This window comes from Macrotis lagotis, chromosome 1 (genome assembly GCF_037893015.1).
Source record: "Macrotis lagotis isolate mMagLag1 chromosome 1, bilby.v1.9.chrom.fasta, whole genome shotgun sequence".
In the NCBI taxonomy this organism is placed as follows: domain Eukaryota; kingdom Metazoa; phylum Chordata; class Mammalia; order Peramelemorphia; family Peramelidae; genus Macrotis; species Macrotis lagotis.
This window is the reverse complement of record NC_133658.1, coordinates 921224534-921250717: the sequence shown is the minus strand read 5'-3', so window position 1 is coordinate 921250717 and position 26184 is coordinate 921224534. Positions and strand designations below refer to the sequence as shown.

General features: G+C 39.6%; 1 protein-coding gene across 1 annotated transcript; it reads right to left on the bottom strand.

Moving 5' to 3' along the window:
* Positions 1-24665: 24665 nt before the first annotated feature.
* LOC141492718 (olfactory receptor 2AJ1-like) lies at positions 24666-25613 on the bottom strand. Its single transcript, XM_074193353.1, has one exon. It carries the CDS (start codon positions 25611-25613, stop codon positions 24666-24668), a length of 948 nt encoding a protein of 315 aa, XP_074049454.1.
* Positions 25614-26184: the final 571 nt, after the last annotated feature.

The following is a 26184-nucleotide window of genomic DNA, read 5'->3' as shown; positions in this document are numbered from 1 at the left end:
GTTCCAGAGGGTCAGCACCAACTCCAGTGCCTCTCCTCCCTAGTAGACCCAAGATACCTCTATCTAGCCCTGCCACTGATTAAGAAGGTCCAGCACTTGGGCCCTCAGGCACCCAGGGCTCCAATTCAGCCCCTAATCAGGCTGATTCATAGCTGATCACCCTCTATGCCTGGATTAACCCATGTCTGCAGAAGACAAATCCTGAGATAGATGTTCTTTCTCCTGGCTTTATTTTCTGTTTTTTTTTTGTTTGTTTGTTTGTTTTTTGTGGTTTGGATTTCTGTTAAGAGGATTGTTTCATATCATAGATGGGGAAAGATCAGGAGACTTCAGAACTGTGCATGTCTTCTCTCCTCCATCTTGGCCAGAATTCCAAGTCTTGCTCATTCCATCAGTGCAACAATCAAGTACAACTTTGGGCTTTCTGCAATGGAAAATACCATGTGTATCCAGATAAAGAACTGTGGAGCTTGACAAAATCCAAGGATTATTCCCTTTAATTTAGAACAAAAAACAGGTATCTTATTGTCTGATCTTATTATCTCTTATACTTTTGTTTTCTTCCTTAAGGATATGATTTCTCTCTCATCACACTCCATTTGAAACAATGTACAACATGGAAACAAAGTAAAAACTGACAAATTGCTTTCTATGGGGGGGGATGGAATGAAGATTGGGGGAAAATTTTAAAACTCAAATAAAATCTTTAATAAAGCAAAAACAATACAAGTGCTTATGTATGAAAAAAATTTAAAAAGTAAATAAATTTTACAAAAAAAGAAAAAAAATTGCAAGGAGACTTTCCCATCATTGAGAGGAGAATATTCTGCTCATGAGTCTCCTGAGGGCATCATTTATGTTCTTATTCCTTGATTATAGATAAAGGGTTTCAACACAGGTGTGATCATTGCATACACTGCTGCAATAACTGGTCTTCCAGGAAGTGTAGGCAATTGAGGAGCTCATATCTACTCCAAACACTGTACAATAAAATAAGAAAACAGCCCAAAGTTTAGATGTGCAATTAGAAAAGGATTTGAGCTTATCCTGAACAAATGGGTGTGGGGGTCCAGCCTCCTCTGAGTCCTTGGAATCTGACAGGAGGGATAGAGTCAGCGAAATGAGTTGAGTCTAAACAGGTGTTAAAGGGAGGAGCAGGTTGACTGACTGCTGCTCAGATTTCTTTTTTATAACAAGCAAGCTAAGATCATTTCCTCCATTACAAAAGTTTACAATTTTCATTATCAATCATATATTTAATGTGGTTACAAGTTTGATTATCAATCATATAGACAATTTTCTTGTCCCTGCTCAGACCCTGATGACCTCAACCTGTCTGTTGCCTAGTTTGTTGCCATTCAGTAAAGTTATTAATTAAGCAGAATTTTCCTCATAATATTGTTTGATATAATTCATTTAATGGAATGCTTTTATGTTTTTATGCCATGTATGTAACGTTGTTCAATACGCTCTTGTAAACCTATAGTGAGGGCAGTTATGTTTGTCTACCTGTCCATTTACTTCTTCAATAACCAATTTTCCTTTCAGCTCTTGTTGGTGGAAGTTGTCGGGGGTCGGCCCTGACCGCCTGAGTGGATAGGACCTCCCCGAGAGTGAGGTCAGGCCAATCTAAAGAAGATACGGTTCCTTAAGGGGTGCAGTGGCTTCACCTGGTTGGCCTGTGTCCATTGCTCCAATCGGGTGGTAGGTCCTGCCCTCGGGGCGGATCGGGGTGGCAGCCCAGAACGAACCCCCTATATTAGCCATCACCCTGAGCTATTCGGGGGATCCCTCTGCACCTAATAAAACATATGCCTCCTGAAGAAGTGTCTGCCTGAGTCCCTCCTCGCTGATCCCCGGGGGAGGGAAAACACCAGGGACGCCTGAAGCAGTGCCCACTGAGGAGCTCACTCGGGAGTCCGGGGAAGAAGACCCCGGACAGAACTGGCCCCCCGAACAGGGACACCCGAAGACCCCGCCGAGTGAGGTAAGCCTGTTTAAGTAAAAACAGAAGAGGCAGACACCCTAGGTCCACGGGACACCTAGAGGGAGTAAAGATGGGCAAAGGAATGTCTAAGCATTTACAGCCAGAGGATTCAGGAGTATTAGCATGTCAAGTACATGCACTAGTAAAGACTCATGGTATAAGAGTCCGTATAAAAGAATGTAAGGATTGGGTGGAAAAAATATTGGTTGTCTCTCCTTGGGTCTCCCACACCGGCATTGACCCTCAGAAGTGGAGAGTGGTAGGAACTCAAATGTCCTCTTACAACACAGAAAAACCTGGCTTTCTAATGGACACAGACTTTGTAATTTACTCCGTGGTGGCTGCGGCCCTTGACCCGCAGCCCCCACAAGGAGCCGTGTCTGGAGAATCACAAACAGGACCCTCATTACTGGGGGAACCTGAATGGCCCCCGCCCCCAGATGAGGGGCTTGATGACCAGAGGGAACCAGCCCCCAAATACCCTTGGGAAGAACTGGCTGCTGCGAGTCGATCGCCTGCCCCGGTAAAAAGTGATAGTAAGATTTTAGAACAAAAGGGCAAACATACAGAATGGCAAGGGATCTGCGGACAGGGTGCAGATGGCTGGAGCCACGTGCTGATAACAGGAAAGGAAGGGTCTGGGGCAACCGTCCCCAGACAGGCACCCCGCCGGACTCGTTTACAGCAGGCCATTCATAAGGCTTTGGAGGATGGGGAGGAAGTAGAGGAAGAAGACCTAGACTATCTTACCTCCTCAGCAGCTGCTTACCCAGGTATTTGTGCAAAGAGAAAACGGCCAACAGGTTAGAGTTCGCCGCCCAATACCGTACAAATTTATCAAAGATCTCAGAGAGGCAGTCCATAATTATGGGCCAGGATCTGCCTATGTAAAACGGCTCATAAGTTCTAACACTCAGACTGCCGCCTGGCTCCCCATGGATTGGGATGAAACTTTACAAGCGGTGTTAGAGTCATCACATTACACCGCCTGGGCTGCCTACTGGCGCAGAGAGGCCAGGCTACAGGCTGAGATCATAGACCCAAATAATTCTGATTTAGTCACTAATCAACTCATTGGATGTGGCCAATTTAACACGGTGGAGGCTCAATTACAACTTTCAGAACCCATTGTCAGGGCAGTGCAGATAGCAGGACTGAATGCCCTGAACAAACTGGCTCGAGCAACCTCGACTCCCCTGCAGCAGCTGAAACAGAGAGCTAAGGAGTCTGCTGTAGATTTTATCAGCAGAGTGCAGACTACTGTGGAAGGGAAATTCGGGACAGGAAATGCAGCACAGCCTTTAATCATTCAGTTGATAAAGGGAGGGCTAACTCATTCAAAAGGCTTGCTAGCTACTCTGCCTGCTGACCCCTCCTTAGAGGAGATAATTGATAAGGCCCTAGACGAGGAACCCCCCCCCCCATCCTCTCCAAACCTCTATTAACCTCCTCGTTAATGCTTTACAAACCACAAGCTTGGTGCCTAGATCAAAGGGTAAAGGAAACTGTTTTCGTTGTGGGAAGGCCGGTCACTTTCAAGCTGAGTGCCGTAATTCCCAGAAGAGTGCAATGAAGTGCTTTGTCTGTGGTAAACCTGGTCATATAGCAAAGCATTGTAGACAGAAAAATAAGAAGTATAGCAATGATGGGCCGCAGGGAAACGGGAAGAGGGGTCGGGAAGCCGAGGGCCCGACCCCAGGGCTGACCTATTAAATCCCTCGGTTACTATTCCCCTCTCAGAGAGCACAGAATTGAGCCCATGGACTACGACTACTGTTAAAGCCTCCCCTAGGGACTTCCACCGTTTAGTGATTGGAACTGCTCTCGCTCCCCAGGTCATTGTCCACACACAGCTCCTAAGCCCAGGCCAGACTTCTATAACTGTTACAAATCCCCACCATTATCCAATAGAACTAAAAGGCGGTGAGCCTGTTGCTCTTGCTATTTCCCTCCCCTGGATAGATAAGGATTGGAGAGAGTGTACCAATGAGGACACATTTGTGGCATGGACACAGGCTATATCAGCCCACCGTCCCACTTTACCATTTATAGTGGAGGGAAGAGAGATTGTAGGTTTAATTGATACAGGTGCTGATGTCTCGGTCATATCCACAAAAGATTGGCAGCCCTGTTGGGAACTTTCAAAAACTCCCCAAGATATCATGGGAGTTTCAGGAGGAACTTTGGCGAAAAAGTCTCTAAGATTTCTAAAATGGAAAAGTGATGATATAGCAGGGATTTTCCGCCCTTTGGTACTTACTATTCCTATGTCCCTATGGGGGAGGGATGTTTTGCAAACTTTGGGCTTGTCTCTGACTACAGACACAGCTTTAAACCACTAGGGGTCACTGGAGGGCCGCAACCCATACCACTGACTTGGAGATCTGACAAACCGGTTTGGGTAGATCAATGGCCCCTCACAAAAGAGAAATTACAGGCCCTTGCTAACATAGTACAAGGACTTTTATCGGCTGGACAAGTAGAGCCATCCACCAGCCCATGGAATTCCCCAGTTTTTGTAATCAAAAAGAAAAGTGGGAAATGGAGAATGTTAGTAGATCTAAGAAAAGTAAATGCCACTCTACAACCTATGGGTACCACCCAGCCTGGGTTGCCTTCTCCAGTTGCCATTCCAAAGACTTGGCCCATAACTGTTATAGATATAAAGGATTGTTTTTATAGTATACCCCTTAACCCTGTAGATAGACAGCGCTTTGCCTTTAGTGTACCTGCTGTAAATTATCAAGAACCTGCTCAGCGTTTTCAGTTTAAAGTCCTTCCCCAAGGCATGGCAAACAGTCCCACTCTATGTCAGGTTTATGTTGCACAGATTTTGATGCCCATTAGGCGAGAACACTCAGGAGCCATTATTATTCATTATATGGATGACATATTAATTTCTGCATCCCACCGGACTGATGTCTCACTTATTTTACAAAAGATTACCTCAGCCCTAGCAGCATATGGGTTACAAGTTGCCCCTGAAAAGATACAAACAGAACCTCCCTACACATATTTAGGACATCAGGTATACAAGGATTTAGTGAAGAAATCTCCTAAGATTGATACAGCTCAAGTTTCTACATTAAATGACTTTCAGAAATTAATTGGTTCAATCCAATGGCTGAGGAATGTAGTTCCTATTTCCAATGATATGATGTATCCATTGTATAATATTTTAAAAGGCTCATCTGATTTGAACTCGCCTCGTACATGGACCCCTGCAGCCATAAAAGCTGTTACTCAGATACAGGACTTAGCATCCACATCAATTGTTGCCCGATTAGATCCAGCCGCTCCGGTTTATGTAACTCTGGTGTGTCATCCTTCATTGGGTAAGGCCGGAGTAGTGTTCCAAGTTACAGGTCCTTTACAATGGGTACATTCATCTAAATCCATGAAGTCTATACCCTACAAGTTTGAAGTGGATGCACAACTCCTTTTGAAAGCAGCGGAAGCTGCAATCACTATTTTTGGTACCATTCCTATATTACTGCTCCAAGAGGATCCTGCAATACTTACTCATCTAGCACAGAACTCTGAGGAGTGGGCCATGTTATTGTCTATTTATCCCACTTCTCAGGGTCATCCACCTCCCTCATTACGAGGATGGTTGCAACTCCCTTTGAAGTATCCCTCCAACCCTGTAGTTCCTCAGCCAGTACAGGGAGTCAATGTTTTTACCGATGCTACCAAACACCATAGAGCATCTATTTATATTCCAGACAGGAAGATATTGAAGGTGCTACAAACCCCATATACCTCAGCTCAAAAGAATGAATTGCAGGCCATTGTGATAGCCTTAGAACTGTGTGCTTATGAGCCTTTTAACTTAATCACTGATAGCTATTACTGCTTTGTCTTATTGCAACAGTTAGCTCTAGCAGATCTTTCTTTGTCCAATTCTGCAGTCATAGATCTTTTACACCAAGCACAACGGTCTCTCCTACACCGCTCTGACCCCCTCTATGTCTTACATGTCAGATCTCATGTGTCCACTTCGGGCCCAATATACTCAGGGAATGCCATAGCTGACTCGGCTCTCCTTGACCCTGATATCAAAAGTGAGATAGTCATGTATGCAGATCCTTCTATTGTTCATGACACATTTCATCTCCCAGCAAAAACACTTGCACGGCTTTATGGTCTTCCTAAGGAAGAGGCACGTCGCATTGTCCGACAATGCAGGCATTGTGTCCCTTTCCGCCCTGCCCCGCTTGTACATGCCACCAACCCCCGGGGCCTGGCCCCTAATGACATTTGGCAGATGGATGTCACCCACTTTCAGGCCAGCCTGATTCATGTCACTGTGGACACTTTTTCTAACTTTATTATGGCCACTTTGCAGCCTGGTGAGGCTGTACGCCATGTGATAGCTCATTGCCTTCACTGCTTTGCCACCCACGGGATACCTCGGTTGTTAAAAACCGACAACGGCCCGGCCTATACCTCCTCTGCTTTTGCTCGCTTCTGCCACCAATTTGGTGTCACCCATGTTACCGGTATCCCTTACAACCCCACCGGTCAAGCCATCGTGGAGCGTGCCAATCAATCCTTGAAGCGCACTCTCATTAAACAAAAAGGGGGAGTGCGTGGTAGGCTCACTGCAGCCCAGGTAGCAACAGCAGTATTCACTAGGAATTATTTGATTGATAATGAACAAGGCATCACCCCTGCCATGAAACAGATGCTGTCAACATCAACACAAACACAAAAACATGATGAACAACAAACACAAAAACATGATAAAAAAGCACACTTGCAAAGTCCGACCACAGTTTGGTGGAGAGATGAGGAGGGTCGTTGGCACGGCCCTGCACAGGTTAAGGTGTGGGGAAAGGGATTCTTATGTCTCCAAACAGGTGAGGGAACACGCTGGGTGCCCGTCAAATGGACCAGGGCCTATGAAGAGACGAAGGAAAAGATATTGGAGCAGAAGAAGGCAACGACCTAGCAGGACATTCCCTACCACCCTGCCCAGTAGGCCACCGTTCGCAAGTATTCATACCTACGGTACCCTGCTCCACGGGCATCCCAAGACTAGGACCACTTGGGCTACCTAACAACACTGAGTTATGGTTTTGGGATGGACAGCGGAACCACACCACGTACACCATGAGACCCTCTCCCACTCCTGTTGCCTTACCATATGGACAGATGCATCCCGACCTCTGGAAAATAGGAGTGGCCTTAGGAGGAGTGAACGCCTCTTTTCGCCTGTGGCCATGCCCTCGTAATGACGATGCCTGTCATGACTTTTCATTCCAACAATGGTATAATGTGTTTAAGACTCTTAACATCTCTTGCCATCAAACCAAGGACGGCACAGACCGCTTGTGCTACCGGCTGAGCGCCACCGCTCACACCCCTCCGGACGCTCTCTTCCTTCTTTGTCCCCCTGCTAACTTGACTATTCAACTAAAGGGGGAGTCCGCTGGTTTACCCCTTTTTAACATCACTTGTACTGACCCGATTTTTACAAATGTTTTACGGTATAATCATACTGGGTATGCTGTGTTCCTAGCTGTATCCCCTCCCTACCAACTCCTACCTGTCAAAGCAGAAGATTTTGCGTTGTCCCCCGCTGATTCTTTGGTGAAAAAATTGTACCGTGCAGTGTTGGGGGAAAAGTTGTTACGTACCAGGAGGGATGGGATCGGGGATGCTTTGAGTTTGGTGAACTTGGCTATTGAGATGTATGAGGAATGGCAGATCCAGGAACTAGAGAGTGAGGTGACTATGTTAGCTTCTACTATCCAAACATTCATAACAAACCAGGTCTCCCTCTGGCATTACCAGCAACATGTTGACTCCCTTCTACAGAAGCAAATAGGAGCATTGGAAACAACAGTCCTCTGGTTAGGGGATAGACTGGCCCTTATGGCAGGGTACATGAAACTTCAATGCCATTATAAGTATCAGCCTCTCTGTGTGCTTAATTTGCCTGTAAATATGTCACAGTTCCCATCAGACTGGGGTAGAGTTAAACAGGCATTACAGGGGGCGATGTTAGCCTACAACACCTCCAATGACATCCACCAATTAGATATGCTGATAGCCCAGCTCAACAACATTTCCTCCCATTTCAGAGCTGAGTGGGATGATCAAGAAGACTCCTTTCTAAAATGGTTTACGGGTGCCCTCCACCTGAGATGGTTGTTTTCCTTCTTGCCGGCTGTAGGAATGTTTATTGTGATTTGTCTCTTTTTCCCATGTATCCTGAAACTATTGTTCTTCATCTTTTCTCGTTCTCTGGAGGCATTGAAGGCGGACCTTCTAGGGCCACGCCATCGCCGGGCTCGGGCAGCCCCTGTGTGATTACTGACCGAACCGAGCCAGGGTGCTCTGCCCCCCCCCATAAGCAGGTGGGGCGCTAATTGTGTTAAACAAAAAGGGGGAGTTTGTCGGGGGTCGGCCCTGACCGCCTGAGTGGATAGGACCTCCCCGAGAGTGAGGTCAGGCCAATCTAAAGAAGATACGGTTCCTTAAGGGGTGCAGTGGCTTCACCTGGTTGGCCTGTGTCCATTGCTCCAATCGGGTGGTAGGTCCTGCCCTCGGGGCGGATCGGGGTGGCAGCCCAGAACGAACCCCCTATATTAGCCATCACCCTGAGCTATTCGGGGGATCCCTCTGCACCTAATAAAACATATGCCTCCTGAAGAAGTGTCTGCCTGAGTCCCTCCTCGCTGATCCCCGGGGGAGGGAAAACACCAGGGACGCCTGAAGCAGTGCCCACTGAGGAGCTCACTCGGGAGTCCGGGGAAGAAGACCCCGGACAGGAAGTCACGATTTCTATGACTTTTTATTCTTTCCCAATAAACTAAGGTTGTTGGAGTTCACATATTGGTCACCTATACCTATACTAACTATTCTTTCACCATCTTTATCATAGACTCCTGTGTATGGTAAAGGGGGCAAAACTGTGAAATTTCACTGGAATTCCACCTAACCCATATTGTATTTGTTTTCCCTGTATATATTCTGAAGTCTCCTTGGAATTCTCAGTGTTGGGTTTTCCAGAGATTTCATAATGTTGGAATCTTTTGTATGTCTCAGGGAGAGGCAGTCCTGTTAAATTTGGACAGAGTTCACAATCTGTTTTATTCAAGGAATTTCTCTGGAAGGCTTCCTTTATAGTCATTCCACTATTAGGAAGAGCAAGATTTGCAATCAATGTTAATCCTACAAATATGGGTATACATGGAATCCCTGTATATTTATTGAAGAAGGAAATGTTCCATCAGGTGGTGTGGTCACCTTGAGTCTTCTTGCTGTGACTGTGTCAAACAGTTTAGAGACCCTGGCTGCCAACAGATGGGATATTTATAATGGAGAACAAAACTGAATATAAGAGTAAAAGATCCTTGTGAAGGGGAGAATGCCCAGTAGTAACCAATGCAACATTACATAATTGATGACAGGATCAGAACAAGAGCTTCATAATCTCAGGAAGATCACAAAAGATCACTGAATCTGATTGTTTGTTCAAAAGGAGAGACATGTTGCCATTAGACAAAAGAAGGGAGTTTACTATGGTCAGTAAGTAGAAGACTACAGAACCATTAAAACTGTATAGTGTAGAGGGTGACATATAGCCACAAAAGGGCCATAGGCCATTATGATGAGGAGGTCATTATCCAAATGAGCACAATGTATGAAGAACATTTGGATAAGACAGGCAGCACAGGGTATAGCCTTGTTTTGTGCCATGATGCTTGCCAACACCTTGGAGATTGTGATGGTTACCACACAGATATCTACAAAGGAAAATCCCAACCTGATGAGCAGGTTTATCAACTACTATGACCAAATACATGCTCAAGTACTATTCAAAGAATTGCTGATCACAGAAAATTGTTGGAGGATGAATTCAATGAAGTATACGTATGTTTTCCTTTAACCAGGACACTGATCTTCCTGTTGAGATTGAGAAATAAGAAAATGAAAACAATATTTTATCCTTGTATATAAAATGAATAAAACTGTCATACATTAGACTAACAGAGGATTTTTAATATGTATCTCTGTTTCTACCACAAAATATCTTTTTGATATTGAAAGATTCACTATTTCCACATTGCAACTGAATTCAAGACAAAATTCTAATCTAATATCCTCCGAATTTGACTCTATTTCTTAAAGTCCAGGAAACGCCTTCCCACATCTTCTCTAGGCATCAATGACTATTGATCAGTGGGATAAAAATGTCATGGGCATGACAGAACTATTCCTTGAGATCGTAGCAGAGAATTAGGTAAGAAAATATCTGGCATGACTGAGAAATTGGACCTTGCATTCTTCTATTAAATCAAAAATCAAATTAAATTAGAAGGTATCTTATAGAAAATATAGAATGAATTTGTACCTCACAAAAATTCTAGGCAGAAAAATATACTGGGCAAATGAGTATCTTTCATTTTTCAGAGTAATTCTATGGAAACAAAAATTCTTAAATTTCTAAGTGAACCCATTCCTCACTGTGTTTGCTCTCACTTTCCCTATTGGTTTAGATACTGAGACAAAGCCCTTTTTTATCTGTCATAAAAAAATCCTTTGAATATGTGAAGAATGTAAACCCATATTGTTTATGATTTCAATCCTTTAGGCCAAGTAACTAACTGCTTTAGTTGATTCTAATCAAGTCCTTTACTAACCTACTTATTCTGCCTTGCATCCTATACATCTTACAACAGCTTTTTTCTAAACTGTAGAACACAAAATTTCAGATGATGTCAAAACACATACAAAGACAATGGGATGATCATCTGGTTATTGGTAAACACATTTATTCTATAGAGATTATACTATATAGATTATATTTAGGTTATTTTGTCTGCTATATCTGTGCTAACTTGTGGTGACTTTATAGTCCACTGGAAACATCTGACAATTTTTTCAAATGAATTATGGTCTTATACTTTGGGAGAAGGTTTTGTGGAAGACTTAGGTGTTTTTCCCTTTCTTGTATAATGTAGCTACACATAGTTGCTTGTGGATGGGATCAGCCTTCTATTATCTGATTAAAATTATCTTGCTAAGGATATTCTGTGATAGCCTAGGGCTATATAATTGGAAGGGCACTTCTTGGAGACTGCTCCATCATCCAGGAAAAAGTTTCAGGAGGTCTGGTTTTGAATTTTATTATTTAGTCCCTTGATCCAAAGAAATTAAACATTCCACACCCATTCCAGCTGACATAATGTTTTAAGTTTCTTTTCTAAGATTTATATAAGTAAAGGGAATTATTGGAGAACTTGGCTGAGGTTAACAATATTGTAGATGGAGTAAGGGTACAAGTTTAAATGGGGACTATTTAGGCTTGCAAGGTGTTTCCAGAGAGAATCTGGGCAATGCTAAAACTTTCAGTTCGGGTCAACAACTTCGGAGAATTACAAGGCAATCTAATGGTTCTTTTTAAGACAAGTCAGAAATAGTCTGAGTGAAAAATACATAATTTCTAGAATATTGATCCCACTGAGAATTCCAGAAGCACTGAACCTTGAAATTAGAAACCCATACTGAACTCTGCCAACATGGTTAGGATGGCAGAAAGGATCTTTTGTATATTTATCATGTGCCATACATTGTTCTAAGAGCTAGGAATACAAGTTCTAGACATTAGGAAGTTTTGGCAGAGAGGGAGAGGTTACAGTCCAAGGGAATGGTGATATAGCCTAGAGACTCTGATGCAGACAAAAGAAGAATAAAGACTGACACACTTTGCAGCTCTTAACCAAAATGGGAAATTCCCTGAAGTAACTGGAAAAAAAGGGAAAAGAAAGAAGATATGGGGGGAATGATCTTCAAAGGTTACAATATCCCAGATCCTAAGTCATGTTTTTGAAATTCAGAGTCAGAAATAGAGCCAGGAGATGAAGAACGGTTTATTAGACACAAGAAAAGTCCCTATCCAGGTGTTTTATCAAAATCTCCCTTGAACAAGTAACTCACCACCTACTGATAGAACCAATTTCACATTTAGAAAGCTATAACTGAAGAAGTGGAACAATTTGCTTGTATCCTCAGAACAAATCTAAATTTGTCTTATTTTGTCATATCCTATCTAGGAGGACTCTACCTTTGTACAGAAACCAATGTAATTTTTCTTGCTAATCTTTCAAACAATTTTAGTTAGCTACCAATCCAGAAGTGCAACACAGTACATATCTATTATAGTGGATATATTGGAGTACCAAGACTGGAATACTTAGAAAGTTGAAGGAAAGGAATTCTTCCTGACTTTGGGGTGGTGATGGTGGTCGTAGTAGTAGTAGTAGCCAGAGTAGACACTACTGGAATTGAAGGCCAGTAGGAGAAAGAATGCCCCAGAAAGATTATCATGTCTTAGCAGAAAGAGGTCTATACTGATTTGTGCTTAGCTCATTCATTTGTAAGATCCTCAAGTCCTTTCCTACATGTGTAATGTATTTGGGTGCAAAGGGGATGTGAAGAATATAGGGCATTGTTGGACTTCACAGGGTGGAGGGGCGTCCTGAAGAAATACATTACAAAGGAGGAATGACCCCAGCCAATTACAAAACTGAGACAGTTTTCTTAATCCCATTCTAGAGATCTCAAACTGAAGTTTGAAAGAATCTAGTCTTCAGTAGGTCAAGAGTGGCCTAGAGTACCACCTCACACCTCTCAGACTGGCCAATATGACCAGAAAGGCTAATAATCATTGTTATAAAGGTGGTGGGAAATCTGGGATACTATTAAACTTTTGGTGGGGCTGTGAACTCATCCAAAATTTCTGGAGAGAAATTTGGAACTATGCCCAAAGGGCAACAAAAATGAGCATCCCCTTTGATCCAGCAATACAACTACTGGGTCTATACCCCCCTGAAGAGATGATGAAAAACGGTAAAAACACTTGTACAAAAATATTCATAGCAGCCCTGTTTGTGGTGGCAAAGAATTGGAAATCAAGTGAATGTCCTTCAGTTGGGGAATGGCTTAGAAAACTGTGGTATATTTATGTCATGGAACACTATCATTCTATTAGAAACCAGGAGGGATGGGGATGGGAATTCAGGGAAACCTGGAGGGATTTGCATGAACTGATGCTGAGTGACATGAGCAGAACCAGAAAAACACTGTACACCCTAACAGCAACAAGGGGGTGATGTTCAGCCTTGATGGACTAGGTCGTTCGATCAATGCAACAACCAGGGACAATTTTGGGCTGTTCACAATGGAGAATACCATCTCTATCCAGATAAAGAGGCATGGAGTTTGAACAAAGCTCAAGGACTATTCCCTTTAATTTAGGGGAAATAAACCTGATATCTAATTGTCTGATCTTATTATCTCTTATACTTTTTGTTTCTTCTGAGGGAGGTGATTTCTCTCTCATTACACTCAATTTGAATCAATGTACAACATGGAAACAAAATAAAAACTGACAGATTTCTTTCTGTGGGGGATTGGGGTAGGGAAGTAAGATTTGGAGAAAAATTGTAAAGCTCAAATAAAATCTTTAAAAATAAAAAATTAAAATATAATAAATTATAATAAACAGCTTAAAAAAGTGGCCTAGATATTTTGACTTAATGCAACTGAGTTTGTACATTTAGGTGACTGAATATTATCCAACACCCCCCCCTAGATGTTTGGGGTTCATCAGCATATCATGTGTCCTATGATGGGGTAAATCATATTAGGGACATGTCATGGGATGGACAGACCTCTTAGATTGTAATTAAAATTCTGAGAGCCTATGAAAATCCAAGAGAGAGGGGAAAGAATTTCTAAAGGCTATAAATCACCTGATAGTGTAACTCTACCTCATGCCTTATGCTAGTTAAGATACCCTTAACTTGTAGGATTCATGAATAAAGTCTTCAATTTTTTTCTTACTCCAGCAGATAGCTGTCATTTATAGGCACCAATTAGGATTTCAGTGTTTGGGATCCTCAGAACCCCTCATGAGGAAATCCCAGAAGAAACCTGAAGAAGGAGCACTAACAACTCTAGGGCAGAAGAGAGAACCTGTGGTCGTCTACCTATCAAACCACAGGCAAGTAAGCATGCTACCTTGAAGGAATAAAGGTCCTAATCAAGTATCCCAAAACCCCCCAGTGCCTCCAAAGTGTAGTAAATTAGCCTTAAGCTGAAAAAATGAACAAACAACAGAAAAGAATCTGTCCACAGAAAATTATTTTGGTCCTGTGCAGGATCAAAATACATACTCAGAAGATATAAAAGTTGAAGTTTCTGTATCCAAAACCTCCAAAAGAAATAGAAAACGAGCTCAGGCTATGAATGAGCTCAAAAAAAAATCTTTGAATAGCAATTAAGGGATGTGCAGTAAAAATTGGAAGGAGAAATGGGAACAAAGCAGATAAATCACAAAAACCAAATCAGCAGTTTGGTGAAAGAAATACAAAAAAAATTACTGAAGAAAATAACATGTAAAAAACCAGTTTTGGATAAATGGAAAAAGCATAGCAACATGCAAATGTGGAGAAGAATGTCATAAAAACAAGAACTGGCCATCTGAAAAAGGTTAAGCAAAACTGAACCTTCTGTTTTATAGCGGGAAAAGATGGACTTTCTCTGAAATATAGGACTTTCAAACTTTCCTATTGAAACAACTAGAGTTTAACAGAAAGTTTGATCTGCAAGTACAGGACTCTGGTGAACCATAAAGGGCATGGATGAGAAGGACTAAGTATGAGAAACTTAATGATGTTGAACTGTTTATCTCCTTGCATGGGAAAAGAATACTAATAATTCATATGAACTTTCTCATTTATAAGAGCTGTTAGAAAGAGGATATATAGAAAGGGCACAGGAAGGAGCAGAATATAATGATATGATATAGTAAAAAAATGGAGTCAATGAGTGATAAAGGAAAGTAGTGGCAGGATGAGAAAGGAGAGTAAGAAGAGGCTAAGCTAAGAGTCAAGAAATACCTTTTTCAATGGACTGGAATGGGGAAAGGTGAGGGGGAATGAGTGAGACTCCATTCCTGTCAGAAATGGCTCAGAAAGGAAATAACATACACACTTAATAGGATATGGTAATCTAACTTACCCTAGGGAAAATGAGAAGAAAGGGATGGGATAAGAGGGTCTAGGGAGAAGGAAGTGTGGGGGAGGGGAATAGGTCATAGAAGAGAGAGAAGATTTTGGAAGAGGGTACTCAGATACAATAAACTTTTTGGACAGGGACAGGATGAAAGGAGAGGGAGAGAGTACAATAAATGAGAGTGGGGAGGAATAGAGTAGAGGGAAATACATCTTGTAATAGCAACTGTGAGGGAAACGTTGAAACAACTTCTATGGTATATTTATGATAAAGACAACAACTCACCTCAGAGAAAGAGCCATTGGAATGTGAACACAGATTGAAGTATATTTTTTGTTCTCTCTCATTATTCCAGAAGTTTCTCAATTTCTTGGGAGGAGGTTATTTTTACTCTCATAACAGGATATTTAAAATAATATAAAAAAGTTTTAAATTTCATAAAAATTGGAATGGAGCAAAAGGAAGCTAATGATTTATTGAGAAACAATAAAAATCACAAGAATAAAAAAATGAAGGAGTAGGTGAGTAAATACTAAGGTTTGGATATCCAGGATCTTGTGAAAGAAGAAATATTGAGGGCCATTTTTGTCACCAATGTCTGGCGTACTATTAATAAGAAATTACAGAAATTAGAAAATGGAACATGAATCCACTTCAGGAACTATTAAGGGAGGCACAGAGAGTTTACGTTAGGAGAGAGGATAAGAAGCAGAAAAAGCAAGCCGGGGCAGCTAGGTGGTACAATGGACAAAACACCAGCCCTGAAGTCAGGAGTACCTGATTTCAAATCCGGCCTCAGACACTTAATAATCCCTTAGCTGTGTGGCCTTGGGCAAGCCATTTAATCCCATTGCCCTGCAAAAACCTAAAAAAAAAAGAAAAAGGAACCCAGAGGTTCAGGCTATTAAACATGGAATTAAAGGTGAGAAAGGGAGATGGAGGGGACAGAATGAAACTTTAAATGTGGTAGAGCAGAACAATTTAAAAGAGAATGTACTGGCTTGGAGAGGAAGCACAGATTGTGACCCTCATGGTCTTTGACTATGAAACTCAGGGGCTCTTGTTCCTCAAGCTCAATCAAGAGCCCTTGATAAAACTGAGGGTTGGAGACTCCAGAGAAAAACCCTGTGGAAAGCGTGTGTTTGTTCTATGCCCTGTCTTGTGTAAATGTCTCTGGTGCATATATCTGAATCTGGGGACTCAGCTTGTTTTAACCTGGGGGAACTAGAAGTTGGGCTCAGGAGTTTCAGAAGGTAGGGGAGAAGGAAGTAGATGTGCAGTGAACTCCCATGTGGAGATCAGACCCTCCCTCACAGAGGGAGGCAACTGTGAGAGTTAAAGAGAAAATGGGAGGGGGATTATGAAAGAAAAAAAAAAGTTGTGGTTTTGGGGAGAGTTTAGAAGAGTTTCAAAGAGAAAGAATACTTCAGGGAAATGTTAAGAAGTTATATGAGGGAAGATTTCTTATCCAGATCAGTGTCTGGGAGAGATCCCATGATTTCTCCCTCAGTTGGGGAAAAGGGAGTGGTGGTTTGGACACATGGTAGTCTTGATCCCATAAGCCCTCTTGTTAAGATTTGATCTCTAAACTGACTCCACCTGAGAACCCAACCACTCATGGAGAGAGGAGAGGAGGAGAGACTGGAGATTTCAAGTTCTTAAGTCTTAGACGGAAAGAGATCCCTATACAGGTGGGATATGTGATTGGGATAGCAAAAAAAATATTTATAAAATTCAGTGCTTAAGAGACATATTTACTGAAATGAAATCATGTTTAATGAATGTCTGCTCTGTCCACATGGTCACTGAAATTCAGTTTTGGGAATCACTCGTTTCATTCTGACAAAGTTTGTACAGAATGGAAGGAATGAAATAATCTATATTGTTAAATTAGTTTAGAATTATAAACTAACACTTTTGCAAAGAGTTAAGTGGTATTGAGTTAACTAAGAAGAGAAATATCTATATTATAGGGGATATTTATTGATTTATTTTGGGGAAATTCTCTAATTCCTTTTAATATTAAAAAGAATAATACTAACAATTAAATTATATTTTGGATGGAGTTTTTGGAATGTGAGTGCTCGATTCCCTAAAACATATCAAGCTAAACTGTTGGGAAGTTTAGCTGTAATTGCATTGGGGTTTTATATGTATTAATGTATGAGACTGGATTCTGAGAGGTTTTGGGTAGAGAGGTCTGGGAGAAAAAAGTTTAAAGATAGTGAGATATTCACTTTGCTGCTCTAAGGGAAATGAGATATTTAAATAATAATCTTATGATTAATGTACATTAACAATGTGTGTTCAGTTTTAAAGAAATCAAGAATGTGTACTTCTCTCTTGGTAACTGCAAGCAACTTATGGAGGTGGTTCTGAAAAAATAGCAATTGTGTGGGCCCCACAGTAAGGTAATAATGAATAAGACTTTATTATTAGTTATGTGATATTCTTTTGGAGCTATGTCTGTATTATTCAGTTATCTTTTGTGATTGTTATATAAATTCAGTATTGTTAAAGCCTGGGATTAACATGTGATTCCTTTGAAGGGCAATAAGGGAAATATCAAAAAGTATGTCCCTTTCTGGGATAGATCTGTGGGTTCAAGAATAATGTAATAGTGGAAGGATTGTTTTGTGCAATCTACTAATTTGCATGTTACTCTCATTTCTGTTCTGTTAGATTGAAATTAATAACACATGTGGGAAATTTAAATTCACCTAAGTTTTTCTAATGCTTTAAAGAATTCTGAAAAGTAATTTGCATGTTAGGTGGCAGATTGGTGGCATACTGGATAAAGTAACAGTCCTGGAGTCAGGAGGACATGTGTTCAAATCTGGATTCAGACATTTAATAATTAGCTAGTTGTGTGACCTTGGGCAAGTAACTTAACCCTAATTTCCTTGCCAAAGCAAAAAATAACAATTTGCATGTTAAGGATGGCTAGTGGCAAAACAAGTTTACCTATAGAATTTTCAAGCTATATATAAATGTGAATTGGGAATATTTTGGATATGTATATATATATATATATATATATATATATATATATATATATATATTCCAAAACTGGTGGTTTGCTTTGAAATAAATCACCTATGTAATATGAGAAAGATAGATGCAAGATAATTTGAGGATTTTTCTGTCCAATCTCCTGGACAAAGGAGGTATTTATCTAGATAAAATACAACATGCTAGAAGGAGGATTCTCTAGCCAAAGGGAAATTAATATGCCATGTTTATTTAGAGATAGCGTAGATATGATTTCAGACAAAGAAATGTCTCTAGTAAGACGTAGGAAGTGAAGTCTGCAGGACCAGTCATAGTTAGAATATCTGGTTTAGGCAAAGACCCAGGAAGGATATAAGAGCTTTAGGTAGGAGTTTCATTAATTGGGCCCCCATTAAAACTGTAATTGGAATTTAATGAACTGAATTTATTGGAAGTTCTAATTAGGTAAAACACCTATTTTAGTTCATGAGACTTTTTAATCAGTGTTTTCCTTTGAAGTCAGATACCAGGGTGGTTAGAAAAGGGAATATTACTGGGTCAGTGTCATATTCTTGGAGTCAAGGAAGCCAATGGGCTAAAGATCTCAGGTTGCAGGGATGTGCAGCCAAAGGGGTGCTTTCTCAATATGGCCTGAGATTGTATACCTTTGACTTGATTTCCCCAAAATGATATTTGGATAATGTCTCATCTGGAAGAATAAATCTGACCTAAGACATTTGACTTCCCACGTGACCTCTGCCTGGAAACTGACATTCAATACTTATATCTTTAAAGGAATTTTCCTTTAATGTCCTGGATCTTTACAGTTAGTTACTAAGCAAACCAGAAAAAGATGGTTTAAATAAATTGCATCTAATAGCCAAAGATAGGTTAGGTGTGTCGCTCTGATACCTGCTATCACCTTCATGTTAAGATAGGAATTGAGTTTCCTTAATTTGTTAGAGGAGATTTTTAGGTAAGAAGAAGAAGAAGAATGGGAAATTCTTAGTATAATTAAAGTTTCAAGCTCTAGTTTAAGCAAAAAGCAAAATATAGAATTGTTTGGGGAAAATAATGATTTTGGTTAAAGTTGTTTGAGTCATTCTTGTAATGAGAGCAAAGGCTAAGATTGTTTTACTTTCAAATCATATGTAGGGTACTCTCTGAAATAAGACAATTGTTGAATGTATATCTATGTGATAATTCTCATAAGGAGTTTGCTCATGTATGAAAACACTAATGGAGGTTTATTGTGGTAAAGTGAAGTACATCAAAGTGGCAATAAGGCAATTTGTAATTTTTATTAAGTTCTTAAAAGTAAGATTCCCTTCTGCCTTCTCTCTTGCCCCTCCCCCTGCAGTGGGAGGGGCTGTCAAAGAAAGAGAGTGAGCATTTTAAAGAGAAAATGTTCCATCCAAAGATAATTTCCAGAAGCTCAGGTATTTTGCTTTTGCTAAATGTAATTCCTTCCAAATAGCAAGTACCCAGCTTGGAGGCACAGAGCCAGGGAGCAGAACTTTTGGTACCAAGTTGTCCCATGTTTTAATTCTCCTAAAGCTCTAGATAGGTAAACATGCCAATTGGACATATGCCAAAAGTCCTTCCTTAACAACCCTTTGTTCATATTGGGGCATAAACCAAACTCAGCACTGCCGTCACAGGTCAGAAAACAGGGCAGGCACACACAAGGGCTACTGTAAAACATCACGTGGGATCGTGTGTGGGTCATGTCTGATGCCACAACTTAGCTGACTCCCCACAAAACTCAAACATTTTTCCCTTTCCTGGGACAAAAAACAAGGAAACACAAGAGAAGGGCTAGAGGTCCAATAATTTTCCTACGATTCCAAAAATATATGATCCAGTAAAAAGTAGTATCCTTCTCACCAATGGAGCTCCATCCAATTTCCGAGGTCTGGGCAGAGATTTCCTCCTACCTGTTTGTCCATTATATGTAGCTGTTGGCCTAATTGACTTTGATTGCAATTTGGATAAAATTACATTGAGGAATATCATTGAAAAAATTGTCATTGGAAAAAGGGAGCTAAATCAGGTCCATTGTTTATTTTCCTACAGTTAAAATGTAGCTGACTGAAATCCCCAAAGACCACCAGTCTTAGTGGCAGAAGGCCTGGACTGACATATTGACTCTTCAACATCTTGCCTTGGTCATGTCTGATAGGACCTTTCATCGTTCTCATCATTAAAGGGTTTTCCATCTTAATTTGTAATTTAGACCCCATGAAATAAAGTCATGAAAACAAATAATAATATTAAAAATAGCAGCTATTCCTAAGAGAATTGTGGGCAGTAGAATGGATAGTATGCCTCTTCTCAAGTCAGAAAAATTCCTCCTGTTCACATCAGGTCTCAGACATTTTCTAGTGGTATGACCATGGACAAGTTATTTGACAGTGGTTGCCTCAAATCCAAATCTCCAAAATGTTTTGGAGAAATAAGTGGAATATCACTGTAATATACTTGTCTTGAAAACCCCAAATGGGGTCATGATGAATTTGAAATGACTAGGCAATATCAATAATAATTATTTTCAATAGTTACTTAATATTGATAGATATTATCAAAGACCTCAAATATGGATATGAAACATTGAATAAAGGTAAAAAGAAGTGAGTAATAGCAGAATAGTGCTTTCTCTGGGATAGACATGATTATAAGTGATTTAAATATGATATATTACTAATTTACTTTTTTGGCATCTAATTTAAAATAATTTATTTTAATTATTTGATTTTACCTTATTTCATTCAAGATTTTATTTCTATTATCTAACTGATTTATTCATTTTTGCAGTTTCTAAAACTTCCAAAAATCCTTTTGATATTTCCATTCTCCTATTTTGAAAAGTCAAAATCACTAATACTGTGACATATCTAAAACCTATACTTTCTACCCCTGGTCAGGCTCTTTCATCTATATGGAATTTGTCACAAAAAGATCATGTGCAGAGTATATGAGATTGAATCTATGTATCCATCCACTGCTTCAAAGATTGCATAGATTCAGTAATTCAGTGCAGTAATCCAATATTTTGTGAAAAGATTAGCAATCATAACAAGAAATGGCAACAACGGCTAAATACTACACATAGAATTGTATCTTCTTATTTTTAGTCAACTTTTATCTATGATGGTCATGGTGCAGAACTTGGGAAGGGTCAAAAGATCCTAGAACAAGAGAGACAGTCTGGTGACATTTAAAAGTACCATCCAAGGTTTGGTGATAATACTCATCCTTGTGAGATTTTTCATGTTCCACAAAAATACTGGAATAGATTGCCATTTCCTTCTTCATTTTATTTTATAGATGAGATAACTGATGGACAATGAACTACATGACTTGCCCAAGGTTATACAAGAAATGTCTGAGCACAAATTTTAACTCAGGTCTTCCCAACTCCAGGTGGGATACTCCAATTATTGTGACACATATTTATCCCTTAACCTATAAACATTTATGGAATGTTGGTTCATTACTACTATTAAGAAGATTATGTCAATCAGTTTTAGGGATGGTGTGGCTAGGTGGCACAGTGGATAGAGTACCCGTCCTGTAGTCAGGAGGGCCTGGGTTCAAACTCAGCAACAGACAATTAATAATTACCTAGCTTTTTGGCTTTGGGCAAGTCACTTAACCCCATTGTTTTGAAAACCTTATAAAACCAGCTAATTTTTATGGAATTTATTATTTTTCTTTTAATATTTTTAATAATAAAGGAATGTTCTTTGGGACTGCAGTGACAAATGGTAGGGGATCAAATGAAAAAAAAGATTTTCAATACAATCTCTTCTTATGTGGAAGACAATAAGAGCGAAAAGTGGAAAGGAACCAGCAGAGGGGTCTTCATTTTGATCTATGACTCGCTAAATATTCTGACAACAAATAAGTTACAATTTCTCAGTTCTCCAAATTGTAGTATAATGAGGAAATTGTTAATCTGCATTGGTGGAGTGGCTTTCCACACCTTTGTAAGCCAAGTCTGAAAAAAAAATATTAGTTTGATTGCTTTAGTTCTAATATCAAAAGATGTTAGGTGAGATTCTGTCTGCTATTTCCATTCTAGCTATACTTTGGAAAGGCAAAACCTCATTGAGTCTCTGTAACACTAGCAATAAAATGGGGGGAGTTGGAATTGAAGAATGAAATGGTCTCTGTCCTCTTTCTTCCTTCAATATTCATATCCTCATGGTATCAGACTTAATGTTTACTGTCTGGATGAGATCTAGATACATGTAATGACAAAACACTCAATTAGTTGATCACTCAGGCTCTGGTTACTTAGTAATAACACAGTGCTTGGACTACTGGTCCTGGATTCAGGAAGATTCATGAACTGAGTTTAAATTTGGTCTCAGATCCTAGCTGTTAGATGTTGGGTAAGTCTTAGGATCTTTATATGGAAAATGAACTGGAGTATTAAGTGACAATCCACACCAGTATCTTCCCAGAGAGTCAAACAGAGTTGAAATGATTAAATTATAAGCAGATATTGCTATTCAAAGAATAGCCAGAAGCATATGTTGATTTATAACCCCACTGAAGGAAGAGATGAGTATGATCCATGCATGCTGTTTCATGGAGACACCATTTGGATTAACTCAATCAACCCAGCTGATTACAATGGGGATGAGCAGATGTGACCACTGAAAGGTCAAGAGATAACCCTGGCAGCAAAAAAGGAAGACTATGAGGGGAAGTGAATATAAAGCTGTTTATTGAAGGAGGTAAAAGCATATAGGTCTGGGCAGACTCCAGGCCTTTGTAGTGGAGAGAGCAAGTCTTTTCATAAACTATGGAATATGGGAGGCAGGGTAGTGTGGTTTCTATGGGTCTGGGAGCTGTTTGAGGTCTCCATAGAGTTTATGTTTTCTTTGAGGGTCCTCAAGGTGGTTAAGAGTTTCTATGGAGGTTCCCCTTTGGGTCCTCAGGAAGGGATAATTAATAGGACTTCACTGGGCAAGAATGAAATTCGGGTCAGATTCCAAAATTAAAAGATAATTGGTTGCATACATTTCTAAACAACTTGACCCAAAGACCGGGTACTGGTCAACCTGCTTGGGTGCCCTGGTAACTGATGTTCTTTTGACAAAAGAAGCCCCGAAGTTAAGATTCTCTCAGCCCATGACTGCATATTTCTCCAATTCTTTAGCTGACCTTATTAATAACCAAGATGAATGCTTTCTTCACCCCTCCCACCTACAGTTCATCCACCTGGTCCTCCTACAATGTCCTCCTGCTCTATGGCTAGAAGTAGAGCTCTTAATTCTGTCACTCTTCTCCCACTAACCTCCAATTCCTGCCGCTATTATTCCTTTCCTGAACTCCTCTTTGATCTCACTATGCCCATCCCTCATATTCCAATATCCTTTCCCCAGAACCTGATGATGATTGGTTCTTTGATGGGAGTTAATCAGTGTTCAATGTAAATGAAATAATCTGATATGCCATTATGTGCTCCAGTTTCTTACTGAGTCAAGCCCTCTCCTTCCATAGATCTCCTCCCAGTTAACAGAACTCATTGCCTTAATTTGAGCACTCACTCTAGCAAAAATGCAATATATTACTATCTTCATTGATTCTCATTATGCTTTTTCATATTTTATATTCTCATGCTTCTATGTTTGTAAGGAAAGGGGGTTTCCTTACTTCTCACCTAGTCAGGATAAAATTACATTGAAGAATATCAAAACTAAAAAATAGCCTACATTTATTAAGACTATTTCATGGCCACTTATTTAGTGGAAATGCCCTATGCTTGAGCCAATATATGATCCACTATTAATATATCATATTTTGACACTCAACATCAAGATCTATAAATCAATGAGATCCTTTATTTTACCATGCCTTTTCTTTATATTTGGGCAGATTCTAGTAATAATGGTCCCAGCAAAAGGGGGATCTCACATTGTGAAATATAATGGATGTCCACTTCATTAGGATGGATCATAGATCCTTTAATAAAGTGACATTGTCTCAAGGCAGAAGCCTTGGTAATTTTATGGTAAGCAGGACAATTTTAATTCCCCACACATCTTAGTTAGTTGAACTTTGTAGTTTAAATGGAAAAGTTAAAATCGTATGAAATCACACTATCTCTAATGACATTTATCTTTTTCAGTGAAGAGAAATGGTTGCATGCATATGTGCATTTATTTTTAAACTTCTGTGAATAATATGGAGAAGTTCTATTCCTTATTATCAGACAGTGAGGAATTCAATGACAATATTAATGTATGATGCAAAAAACAATAGTTATGTCAGTGCTTTTCATACAGCAATGATGCTTTGATATACCTGTGAGTCACAATTTTTGAATGATCTATAATTGTTACTTTAATATTTGGTTGATACCACATGAATATGAGATTGTTGTCTAATGCAGGAACTGAAACATAAATCAATAGGATCACATTTGTTATAAATTAAACAGAACTAATGAAAAAGTTACAAAAAAATAAAGAATCACAATAGGATATCCATGGAGAGACAAATATTAGAATAGGTTCTGTTTATTTCATTGTATATTTAATGGCAGCCAGAAGCTTCTTAATACTTGAATGCTACTTATGATATTTTCCATACATTTATAATAGGCCACCAAAAAAACATTGAATCTAATCATAAATAAATATTAATTTCTTTGCATAACTATCTTTCCTAAAACTTTTTTCCAAGCACATAACACATCTTTATTTCTGAGACTGTAGATGAAAGGGTTGAGCATAGGTGTGAGAATGGTATATGAAATCGCTAAGACCTTGTCCTGACCTGGTGTATGATATGATCTTGGTCTCGTGTATGTAAAAGTAAATGGACCGTAGTACATGAAAACTACAACCAGGTGGGAGGAACAAGTGGAGAAGGCTTTTTTCTGGGCTTCCATAGATTTAATATGAAGCACAGTACGAAAAATTTGTCCATAAGATGCAAGGATGATGGACAATGGAATTAGGAGGAAGAATACAGCACTCGCATTAATTCCTATTGTTTGATACTGTGATGTATCAGCACAGGAGAGTTTCAACATGGCTGGAATTTCACAGAAAAAGTGATCAATGGTCCTTGATGCGCAATACGGGAGAAGCATTACATAAGTTGTATGAATTGTGGAGTTGAGGATTCCCCAAAACCAGCATCCAGAAGCCATAAAGACACTAATCTGATGGTTCATAAAGATGGGGTAACGCAGTGGGTGACAGATGGCTACATAGCGATCATAAGACATGGCTGCAAGAAGAAGGCATTCAACACCCAAAAACATAATAGAAAAAAATATTTGAAACCCACAGCCTACTAATGTGATAGAATTCCTGCCAGTTATGAAGTTACTAGCCATCATGGGAACAATGTTGGAAATGTGCAAGATATCTGTAAAAGAGAGATGACTGAGAAGGAAATACATTGGAGTGTGGAGCCTGACATCAAGGTAGATAAGAAGAATCAAGACTGTGTTTCCCATAGTGGCCAACATAAAAATTATGAGAATAAGTGCTAAGAGCAGGAATCCATAATGGTTTGGATCCAATAATCCTAATAAGATGAAATCTCCACCAAAAGTCTGATTCTTTTCATTCCACATTATGATTCTTTTACTTTTTCACCTAAAGTCCAAAAGACAAGTTTTAGAAATGGAAGAATATCGGATTATTGCAAAGACCATGACTTAATCTGTGATTAAAAATGATGATTGTCATAAAACTGATTTCAATATAAATAAATCAATTGAATGAATTACTTGAATTAACTGAGTCCTTGGGATGATCAAATCATTGACTGAAGTTCTGGACAAAATAAAACTGTTTCATTTCAGTAGTTCTGTATTCTTAATGCATATCTTATTGATTTCTTATCATGATAATAAATCAGGAAATTGATTCAACCACTTAATAGCTGGTCTTTCTTTCTATTTGAACAGCAAGAAACATTTTCCAATGCAAGGAAGAGATGATACACGTTACAATGTTGGGAGAGAATTGTTTGTAAAGTCTGAAGTTAGATCAGACTCAAAAGCAAAAATTTCCTTGAGCTATCAAGAATTGGTTTGTTCAACATCATCATCATAGGCATACCCATAATTATTTTTCAAAAAATATTTTAATTTCATTTGATGAAACTATGTTTTTCATAAAATACTTATGACAAAAACCATA

Excerpts from the sequence above, each read along its gene's own strand:
- LOC141492718 (XM_074193353.1), bottom strand. The coding sequence starts at position 25,613 with ATGTGGAATGAAAAGAATCAGACTTTTGGTGGAGATTTCATCTTATTA.